This window comes from Bos grunniens, chromosome 15 (assembly GCF_055505025.1).
Source record: "Bos grunniens cultivar Pamir isolate PY7600 chromosome 15, Bosgru_T2T1.0, whole genome shotgun sequence".
Taxonomy (NCBI): Eukaryota; Metazoa; Chordata; class Mammalia; order Artiodactyla; family Bovidae; genus Bos; species Bos grunniens.
The window spans coordinates 81,960,870-81,971,658 of NC_141179.1; the positions used below are offsets into that span (position 1 = coordinate 81,960,870).

The window sequence follows — 10,789 nt, forward strand, 5'->3', positions numbered from 1 at the left end:
ATGAACTGTTTGGCAGCCTACCACTAGGTTATACAGTGTGTTCACTGTCCTGTCCCCCCGACTTAAGGAATTTGAAGTGGTGATTAAAGTATTTGGAAATTTGAAATATTATAACAGTGACTTTCAAAGGACTTCTTGTCATGGCAGTTATTCAGATTACTTGAGGGTAAGGACTTGATGGTAGTCTAGACCAGGAACTTTTTATGTTCATCAATATGGTGAGTCCAAAATTCACAGCTCTCCATGGATATTAAAATTTAGATGTTGTTAAATCTATGAGAGACCCTTTGGCTTAATCATAGTTAGGGTGAGCAGGATGACTCACTTAAGTTAGAAATAATTCATTTGAGATGCTGCTGCTCCTAAGTCGCTTCAGTTGTGTCTGACTCTGTGCCACCCCATTGATGGCAGCCCACCAGGCTCCGCCATCCCTGAGATTCTCCAGGCAAGAACACTGGAGTGGGTTGCCATTTCCTTCTCCATCATTTGAGATGAGAAATCTTTAACTCTTCAGTGCCGTTGATGAGTAAATGAAGCCCTTGAGAGCTGGGCTTGGCCAGAGTAAACTGTGGCTAGAAAAGAGACTAGGAAGGAGAGAGAGGAATTGCATATGAGTTGATACATGTCCTGCTTTTGACATGGACGAATTATTCTTGAGGAGGCATGTAGTCAAATCTGACTTTGCTCTTGGGTTGGGGGAAGGTGTTTAGAGAGCCTGCTTGTATAGGGACATAAACCCATCAACCCAGAGTCAACCCTAACACTGGTCTGTAGTCAGCCAGAGCCTGCTCTGTAGGCACTGCTAAGCACCCTCTGCTTTCTTGCCCTTTCTTGTGCAGGTTATGAGCTTTTATTTCAGCCGGAGGTGGTTCGGATATACATCTCACTCCTCAAAGAGAGCAAGAATCCCGCCATCCTAGAAGCGTCAGCTGGGGCCATCCAGAACTTGTGTGCTGGGCGCTGGACGGTGAGACCCTTGTACAAGATGCATTTGGGGATGGAAGGACTTAGCTTACTCTTTTGCTATCGTTTGTAATCTGTTCTGCTTCTTTCTATGTGCTCCTTGTAGTATGGTCGATACATCCGCTCAGCTCTGCGTCAAGAGAAAGCTCTTTCCGCCATTGCTGACCTCCTGACCAATGAACACGAGCGGGTTGTGAAAGCTGCATCTGGAGCCCTGAGAAACCTGGCTGTGGATGCGCGCAACAAAGAGTTGATTGGTAAGGAGCTGGCTGTTAGCCGCCACCTCAGCATCTGCTACCGCACCTTCTATTCAGCAGGTGCTGAGTTTATTTGTTGAAACAGCTGAGGAAGAATCCTAGTCCTCCATAGTTTGTGAATCTGGGGCATTAGAGAGGATTATATTCTAATGGTTCTTGGAAAGAGAAGAGGTGATGACTCTTTAAAAGTTGAAAAATCATACCTTATTTGTTGAGCATGTACTTTGTTTCTAGGGATTGTTAAGCATATCTGTATGTTCTCATTTAAATGTCACTGTTTTACAAAGGTACTTTTTCTTTTTTTTTTAAATGGAAAAAGAAAACTGAGGGTCAGGACGTTAAGTAATTTCTCCAGAGTTAATAAAGCAGAGCCCAGTTTTTGTTTTTTTTCAAATTCACAGTGATTGTTGTATTAAACTACTGTAGTATTCAATGCGCCCTTCTCACCAAGAGACCTGCCGGGACCGTGTAGCGTATTTGACATAAAGTATCCAGATTGTTTTAATGTGACTGAAGGGGAGAATAAGTAGACAGACAGGAAGGACAGTGCATTCATGGCTGTTCCTGGTCCTTTGCCCTTCTGAAGTGACAGTCCTACAGGAGCATGAAGCTGATTCTCATGGGTGGTCCCCGCTCTTGATATGGTCAGTGCAGTGAGTGTTGGGCTCCTCAGAGCCTGGCTCCGCTGGCTCTCCCTGTGTACATGCCTCCCGTCTTACCGCTGTAGGTAAACATGCCATTCCTAACTTGGTCAAGAATCTGCCAGGAGGGCAGCAGAGCTCTTCGCAGAATTTCTCTGAGGACACTGTGGTCTCTATTCTGAACACCATCAACGAAGTTATCGCTGAGAACTTGGAGGCTGCCAAAAAGCTCCGGGAGACCCAGGGTATTGAGAAGCTGGTTTTGATCAACAAATCAGGGTGAGAATAACACTTACCGGTCACAGCTGGGGCACGTGAGTGCGGGAGAGGGCGCTGGGGAGGGGCTCTGCCCTGTCGATTCTGCAGGCTGTTTTCCCTTTTTTACCTGTAAAGAATGAAGGAGATATTGCTCTCTTTTCTGTCTTAATGTTGACCCATAAATTGATAAGACTCTTCCGTCAGACATTTTTTTGTTACTGTTTGAGTTAAAATACTGGACTTGGTGAAAACCTGGTCTTGCCTATTTGGGGACTTATATTCTTATGTTACATTGTATTAGAGAGGACATGCTCTCAGCTTCTTTGCTGGTCTTACATCCACATTCCATCTGGTTTTATTTCCCTAAAAGGAACCGCTCAGAAAAAGAAGTTCGAGCAGCCGCGCTTGTGTTACAGACGATCTGGGGGTATAAGGAGCTGCGGAAGCCACTGGAGAAGGAAGGCTGGAAGAAGTCAGACTTTCAGGTAGAGTGACTCTTGGGACTGAGGCTTTCCCCTCTCTTCCCCTTGGTTTCAGGTAATGCTTCTTTCTTTGCTGCTTCTGTTTCTCTGTCACACTGAGTCTACTTTTGACCCACGTTTCTGTGTAAAGAAATCATTTATTTACTTTTCCCCCCAAATGGTGCCGGAAGTAGTCCTGGTCTTGCGCTGTGTTGTAGCGCAGTGTGAGTGCTGCTGGCAGTGTTGACCGGTGGCCCTTTGAAGGAGTTTGCCATTTTCTGAGACTGTATTTCCTTTGGATAGTGTGAGCGTTTGGTACCTTTGTAATTGGTTCAGAAACACAGATCAAAGCCATCGCATCCTACTTTGTCTCAGTATATAGGTGTTTGTTTAACCCGTGCAAGTCACCTTTTGGTAAGAACTGTACTTGGGAATAAGGCCCTAAAGTCTGGGCCCATTGAGGAGCAGGGCGTGGGTGAATTCGGTACTCTGCGACGTGACTGCGTTTCGCGTGTGCCCCCAGGTGAGCCTGAACAATGCTTCTCGGAGCCAGAGCAGCCACTCCTATGATGACAGCACGCTCCCTCTCATTGACCGGAGCCAGAGATCAGGTACAGGGCGAGGGACGCACCTCTCTGTTTTCACTCCACCTCTGCTGTTCTCTAGTGGGCCTCCATCTAACTGAATAAGATGTGCATTTATTTCTGAACAAGCTTGTCTTTTGGTGGAGGAGAGTTATACTTCACCTCGGGATTATAGCACGGGCCTTTACAAAATAGGAGAGCATCAGAAGATAAGACAGGCAGTTGGCCTGGGTGTGACCCCCGACTCTGCCTGTGGACTACAGATGGCCGATAGTGAGCCCTGCTCTGGTTTCTCTGCTTAGGTTATCAGGACATAACCCTATCATCAGTCTAAGGGAGATCTGAATATTGCAAAAGGATTGTTCTTCCCTTTTAAATTTTCATGTAATACCAAGTAGTGTACATTTACTGTTGAAAAATTAGAAAGTACAGGCAAACCAGGAAAGGGACAACAAAAACTACTTGTTACCAGAGATAGCTCTGTTCTTCTGGGTTCTGTCTTTTAAATACTGCCGTGTGAGCAAACACTTTCTTCAAAAGACAAATGACATATCTTGTTTTGTGACGTGATTGTCACTTGTGTCTTTTATAGTCCTTATTGTCTTAACGACACTGGGGTTTTGCCTGAAATGTGGTCTGAGGATCATCAAATCTGTTGGCGTGGTACTGACGGTACAGAAGCATGGGGGGGTGCTTGCTCTATTGCTGGGGGCAGAGCGCAAACCAGGCAGTGATCCCAAACCAGGCCAGCTATTGGAGTCTTTGTTGCCACTTACTTGCTGTTACAAGAGGAGCCAGTTTGGGCAGGGTGGGGGGAAACCAGCCAGTCTCACTTCAGAACGTACTTGATGAACTGTAACAGTTACTGATTTTATGGGTTCTACTCTTGAGGATTCCTTGATGTTCTGCGTAGATGCTGTAGGGAGTGCTCACACGGCGCCCGCAGCGCACCAGAGCCTGACGGTTATCTTGAGGGGGAGAATTGTGCTGTTTGAGTTACTAGGTGAACTAAGCCACCTTTTTTTTTTTTTTTTTTTTTGGAAACACCATTTTTACTTAAAAATGAATGCAGAGAGCTTGTCAGTTTGGGAAAAAGTAACTGACAAGTACTTGCTGCCTGAATTTTCAAGTGAAAATTTTAATTTTGGAAGACTTGTATCTGCCACTGTGAGCCTGGTAAAATCCTAATATTTAATGTACTTTTTGATAAACTCATTGGTGATTTTAGTGAGTGTGATTTTTTTTTTAATATATTATATCATGAAATGTGTTAACTTTAGAAGATCTGCATAACTGTGAACCAGTATATTTTCCAGGTGACCAATGCATGATTTTCAAAATCATACAGGGTTAATTGATCCATTCAAAGTGCAAAACAGACAAATGGGTTTTAATTTAACAGAAGATGAAGAGAGCGTTGGTTTGGATTCAGATTCCACATTGTGCTGACCTTAAAGAAAACTCTACTTGTTGAGTATTAGTATACTATAAAGAATGGTCACCATCATCTGAAGGACTGTTAAAATTCTCCTCCCTTTTCCAACTTCTTATCTGTGTGAGGCTGGATTTTCTTCATACAGTTCATCCAAAATAACATCCCTGCTGCTACTGCTGCTAAGTTGCTTCAGTCGTGTCCAACTCTGTGCGACCCCATAGACGGCAGCCCACCAGGCTCCCCCGTCCCTGGGATTCTCCAGGCAAGAACACTGGAGTGGGTTGCCATTTCCTTCTCCAATGCATGAAAGTGAAGTCGCTCAGTCATGTCCGACTCTTAGCGACCCCATGGACTGCAGCCTACCAGGGTCCTACGTCCATGGGATTTTCCAGGCAAGAGTACTGGAGTGGGGTGCCATTGCCTTCTCCTAAATAACATCCCAACAGATTGAATTACAAAGGCAAATATGGGAGTCTAGCTACCTTCTCTTAAGCCAACTCCAAAGATGTGCAAAAATGTAAAATAATGCTTTTTTTAAAAATTAAAAGTATGATTTATGTTAACATGGAATAGGTTTACTGTTATTTTTAAATGAAATGAGTATTTAAAATTTCTTAGTGCCATAACTGTTAATACAAGTAACCTGCACCCGTGAGCGCTCTTTGGAGCCTCGTAATTTCTAAGAATATAAAGGAGCTTTGAGACCTAATGGTTTGAAGCCCCCTGGCGTAGAGTGAATGGTTTCTTATATTAGAGTCTGTAGGAGAGGGATCTCTTTTATCTAGAGCTTGGCAGTTGTGGGTGGTGCTCAGTAAAACTTTGATGAGAGGGAGGGTAAGGAGAGACAGACCGAGAGTGATTTTATGATGAGTGTAAAGTTTGAAGAGTCGGTTTTTGACCTGGATAACTTTCTGACTCCCTATAGATAAGAAACCTGATCGGGAAGAAATTCAGATGAGCAGTATGGGATCAAATACGAAATCGTTAGGTAGGTGATTAATCCGTGCCTAAGCATGTGGAGGAGCAGGTCACTGGGACGAGGACTGTCCAGCACCGCACTTCTCTCCAGCAGCCTGGCTGTTTGCCGTCCTCAAGAGCGCTGGCTGCATGTTCACTGGAGGGGTTTGAAGAGATTTAGTAAAACTTGATCTGTCTACCTTTCGCCACATTTCCAAATGTTCAGAGGCTAAAAAGAAACCACTCTGTGCCTCTGCGTCACCGCAGAAGTTCGTTTGTGTCCCTTCACAGCCTGCTGCAGCGGCTGGCCGGCCGGCTCTCCGTGCCGCAGCCCGCCTGGTCTACTTGCTGGCCTGTCTCTTCACTCCGTATTCTCTTTATTTTGCTCTTGTGATGTCTCCTGTTAGAATGCCCTTCCCAACTGCTCTCTAAGCTGTCTTCTCCCCAAAGGCTTGGTTGAAGTCCTGGCTACTTCGTTAGGTCTTGCCTTACGATTGCAGCTTGCCTCACCTCATGTCTTCTCCTAACCCCAGTTCTCTGCATAGATAGGTCTCTTCAGTTTAGCTTCATTATCACATGCGGCATGTATTGCCCTCCCAGGGAGATGTACGTTTTTTATGTCCAGGCCTGCCAGACCGTAATGCCCTTCTGGAGGGGACACCGTCTCTCTGTGTACAGTTTTCCTTTTCTTTTTTTAAACTAGATAACAACTATTCCACACTCAATGAAAGAGGGGACCACAACAGAACACTGGACCGACCCGGAGACCTAGGCGAAATGGAGCCACTGAAGGGAGCACCCCTGATGGTAAATCCTCTTTATGTACTGTTGCCCCTCTCAGGCCACTTCTGTTTTGAAGCTGCATATTCTGTGAATTAGGAGAAGAGGGTATAGTGGAAGATGGCATCCTTTTCTTGAGGCATTTTTTTTTTTTTTTTTTAGGGAAAAAGTAGGACTTTTGATTCATGTTGAGATTTCTTGGGCCGTTAATTCTGTGATGGTCGAGATGGGAGAAGCAAGGTTGTGAATGTGTTGCGTGTGTGACTAATGCCAGCTGATTTTCCCTCACAGCACTCGCTTTCTCTTCCTGACTTTTCTGGACTATCTTGCCGTTCCCTCACTACTGCTGCCTCCTTCTGTTTGACCTCACAGATGTGGGGGTTTTCCCTGGGTCTGCACTCATTCGTGAGGTTCCTGTTTCCTTGCTCTCCTACTAACACATCGCATGTTTCACAGCAGGACGAGGGGCAGGAATCTCTGGAGGAGGAGTTGGATGTGTTGTTTTTGGATGATGAGGGGGAGCCCATGTCTTGCCCTGCCATGGTATGTCCTAGCCACCCCCAAGATGGTCCTCGAGGAACGAGGCTCTGTGTGCCAGCGGTTTGCCAATCATGCGGATCTGATTGCTCTCGGCCACGTGGGGTGTAGGGGCGCTGCTTCTGTGATTGTCACCTCTTAAGAGGCCGCTGGTGATCTGATTTTCCATTTATGCCACTTCCTTCCCTCCAGATTTGTTCCTCTGTCTTTTGGTTCTCCTTATTGCCAACCTTACTAACATGTCTTTCTCTTTTTTTTTCCCTACAGCAGAAGATTTAGCACCACTCTCTCCGCTACATCCGGGCTTATAATATATGTACTTTTATTTTTTGGTGGTGAAATGGACTGATGATTTTCCCTTTCTTCGCTGGACTGTTGTGCCAACTGCCAGGCTGCCTCCTGCCTTGATGGCCCTGAAGTGGCTGCCTTCTTTCCATCAACTCCCTAACTGCTTCCAGTGAAGCTTAATTGTCCCTCTTCCCCCCTCCAGACCCCTCCAGTCACTCCCGAGAAGCCTGACTCAGTTATAGACATATCTTGAGAAACTGCTGCAGATTAGCTCTTTTTGCCAGCTCTCCCTGGAACTCTTGGCCTTGGTGGAGGGAGGGAGAGAGTGAGAACCTTCACTGGAAACCTTGGAAAGAACCGGAAGTTACATGCTATACATGCCGTGTCCAGCAATCTGATAAACTGATGATTCTTAATCAAGATTTTTCTTTTCCTGGTGGGGAAGGGACTTTTTTTTTTTTTTTTGAGAATGGAAAGTGTGAGCTCTTCTTTTATTCCTAATGACTATTTTTGAAGCAAAGAAGGCCGGCAACATTGGCACATCCCACTTGGCAAGGGCCCTTGAGTAAGTGAAGGTTTCCTAGAGCGGAGAGTAAGAGACCTTGCCCTGATCCTCTGTGGGGCGGGACCACCCAAGGACCTGCACCCCACATCTCTTTCCCAAGCCTCCTGCCAACCCCGGCTGCCGCATCTGCCCCCCTGAGGCTGTCCCGAACCCTCCTCCCCCAGTCCGTGGCAATGTCTGCTGACTCGGCCTGGCTGTTTGCAAGAGGCTATAGAAAGAGGAGAACGTGTCAAGGAAGACTTTTTTGGGTGCAAAGGAGCAGAAAGATGTCTTCGGGGAGGAGAAGAGCCTCTGGGAGGAGCTAGTAGGAATGTACATGATTCACTTAGTCCGAAACTGGCAGGAAGCTTCCCAGCTGGCTCCCCCTGCCCTGCTGTCTCCTGTCCTCACCCCTGCAGCCCCGTGCTGCCCCCGCCCCACCCTGGACTGGCTGGCTGACTAAAGGACTTGATGTACATACTCCTGCCCCCTCTACCCTGAAAAGGTGGGGTTTGCCCCTGGCTCTGCCTCGTCTTTGTGCCTTTGGCCTGGGGTGCATCTCCTCCTTCCCTTCCATGTGCCTTTCTTTGCCTCTGCAGTCTCATTTCTCATGATTTTGCAAATTATACTTTGTTGCTTTTTGACCTACTGTTGGCCCCAAATAGCAGAAAGAAGAGAAGGGACCTAGAGACCCTCCGTCTCTCCACTGGGAGTTGGAACAGCCTCTGACTTCAGCCATAGAAGGTTTTTGCTCAACTGTATATGTTGGGGTTTTGCAAAAGTCCTGTTCTGATGAGTCTCCAGATGAGGTTGGTTGCCCAGGATCACCATCACCTCTGAAGGGGTGACAGGGAAGGCGTGTCCATCCCCGCCTCCCGCCCCGCCCTGCCTGCCCCGCCCCTTCCCTCCTCCTGTTAGTGTATATTTGCAGGTTGGGCTAGAGGAATCGGCTGCTATGCGGTTGATTTTTTTTTTTTTTAAACCCTGTCCCTTATTTACTTTTTACTCCTCCCCTCAATCTAAAAGCGCTGTTCAAATGCAACTGGAAATCTTTATTCTCCTCCCTCCCCCTTCCCTAATATATTGAGGCTTTGGGGTAGGAGAAAAGTGCACAACCCACCCCCCAACCCCCCTTCTCCTATGCATTAAAGTTCCTTATTTACCCCTTTGCCTCCTCACATTGCTTCCCACTTCTTTTCTGGCAAAAAGGAGCCTCTTCCTCTCTGACTAAGCGTACTGCACAGGGGAGACGGCCCGTCCAGCCCTGGCTCCACTCTTGGTTTCTCGTCTTTTTCTGCTCTTTTCCTGGTGCTCTTTTTGTCGGTGGGGTGTGGGTAATAGAACAGCCATAGGCTTTTGGGGACCTTTAACTGTTATTTTCATTTATTAAAACACTAAACATTCAATTTCAGAGAACCAAAAATCCCAGCTTCCCACCGAACACTGAGGGGCGTGTCTTCTGCGCCAGGCCTTTCCTGTTTTTCTTTCTCTCTTGTTAATGCTTTAAAAACAAATGAGTTTTTATACAAATAAAGTTTTTAAAGTGTGTATGTGGGGGGTCTGTGTCATTTCTTCACTTTAAGCTTGTATCTCTTCTCTCCTTTTCATCTCGATTACTTCATTATATATCAGTGTCCTTTTTCTCTCCAGAGCACCCAGAAGGGGATTGTACCAGCATGGATTAATTTTGAGCCCAATGCCAGCTCTTAACAAGGAACATTCTTTTAATTATATATGAAACACTTTTCCTCCGAAGATTCTTAAAAATCAAATGTAGAGCATGGGAAGCTTATTGCTTAACTTAGATAGGAAACTGAAGTATAAAGAATTAATAAATTTCTTAGTCACTGGGATTCTTTTGTGACATCTGTCAAAACTAACGTTGAGTAGAGCTCTGCAATACATGACCCTCTTGAACATATTTATGAGTAGATTAGAAGCTACCAACTCCAGCTGTCATCCTAATAAGTACGGAAATGAAGAATAAAAAGACTCACTGGGCCATGAGGTTGCTTCTCAGGCTGTCTGCCATCCTTTAGTAAGACGGTAAGGGGCAGGCCCATCGCTTCCTCCGTGTCCTACCAAGTAGCATGGGTGGGTAGCAAGTACTCAGATTACCAGGGGTTGTCTACAATGTAGAGGCCAAGGATTAAGACCTCTGAAAAGGGGCCTTGTTAGCTTGTTAAGACGAGAACGGATGTAAAACGCTTCTTGTATGCCTAGTCTTTAGATTAAAGATGTATAGCTATTGCTGGTGATGCTCACATCTCAATTTTGTTGAACTAGGTCTCCGGTATGAAAACTTTCTTGGACTAGTAAGACCAGGACATCTTAGCATTGTAGCTGATACCTTTCAAAGCTTGATTTGTGTCCGGCAGTTGTAGTTTTAGAAAGGTGAAGCGCAGAGCCGGAAAGCTCTTAGAGTTTGCTTTATAGAGAGATTCGGTAGCCCTGCTTGAGTGTCTTTTTTAAATGTAGAAAATGCTGGCTATTGGTGAATAGCCTTCATTTCTGTTAAATTTATTATCCGCTGGCATTGAGCTACACACAAACGTTACTCTCCTCTCCCTGGATTGGTCCATTGTTTTATCTCATTCAATAAATATTTCCTCAGCATCTTCCAGGTATCAGGCATTGTTGTGTACATGAGGTTTAGATGAGAGAATGAAACGGATGGACCCTTTCTCATATCGATAGCAATGTGCTCTTTTTAAAACATTCCTCCGCCCTTAACTAAAACAAGGTGTTAAAAAGAAGGATCTACAGAGTCCATATATCTTGTTTCTTGGTACTGATTTAGTAACACTTTTGAAGCCTCTTGGTGTCTCTCAACACCAGCTTTAGGAATCCTGTGTATTTTGTCAAGATTTGCCAACTTATTCCCTGATCTTTACAGCCTGAGTTTTTATTCCCCACTCCCAGCAGAGGTGGTAATAGGTTATGCCCAGCCACTCTTCTGCCTCAGTGATGCTTTTTTTGTGAGCATGTTTGTGAAGTAGCTGCAGTGAGTCTCACTGTGACATACTGTGTGACTGAGCTCAGAGCCGTGACCTCACTTAGCCACTGGTTTCTTCCTGAACTAAT

At 45.6% G+C, this 10,789-nt stretch overlaps 1 protein-coding gene across 50 annotated transcripts in view; it reads left to right on the plus strand.

The window, feature by feature from the left end:
• The window catches only part of CTNND1 (catenin delta 1), a 45,038-nt gene extending 35,783 nt beyond the window's left edge, over positions 1–9,255 (plus strand). For 19 of the 50 annotated variants that reach the window (XM_086341763.1, XM_086341805.1, XM_086341762.1 and 16 more), the window contains 9 exons: positions 840–967; positions 1,070–1,220; positions 1,948–2,140; positions 2,490–2,604; positions 3,104–3,191; positions 5,525–5,587; positions 6,260–6,363; positions 6,793–6,879; positions 7,141–9,255. In XM_086341763.1, the coding sequence (XP_086197889.1) occupies positions 840–967; positions 1,070–1,220; positions 1,948–2,140; positions 2,490–2,604; positions 3,104–3,191; positions 5,525–5,587; positions 6,260–6,363; positions 6,793–6,879; positions 7,141–7,152 (941 nt within the window). In that variant the 3' untranslated portion in view covers positions 7,153–9,255. Of the gene's footprint in view, positions 1–839; positions 968–1,069; positions 1,221–1,947; positions 2,141–2,489; positions 2,605–3,103; positions 3,192–5,524; positions 5,588–6,259; positions 6,364–6,498; positions 6,577–6,792; positions 6,880–7,140 lie in introns of all 50 variants that reach the window. The other 31 variants (XM_086341794.1, XM_086341790.1, XM_086341786.1 and 28 more) reach the window with 12 other exon arrangements.
• The last annotated feature ends 1,534 nt before the right edge of the window (positions 9,256–10,789 follow it).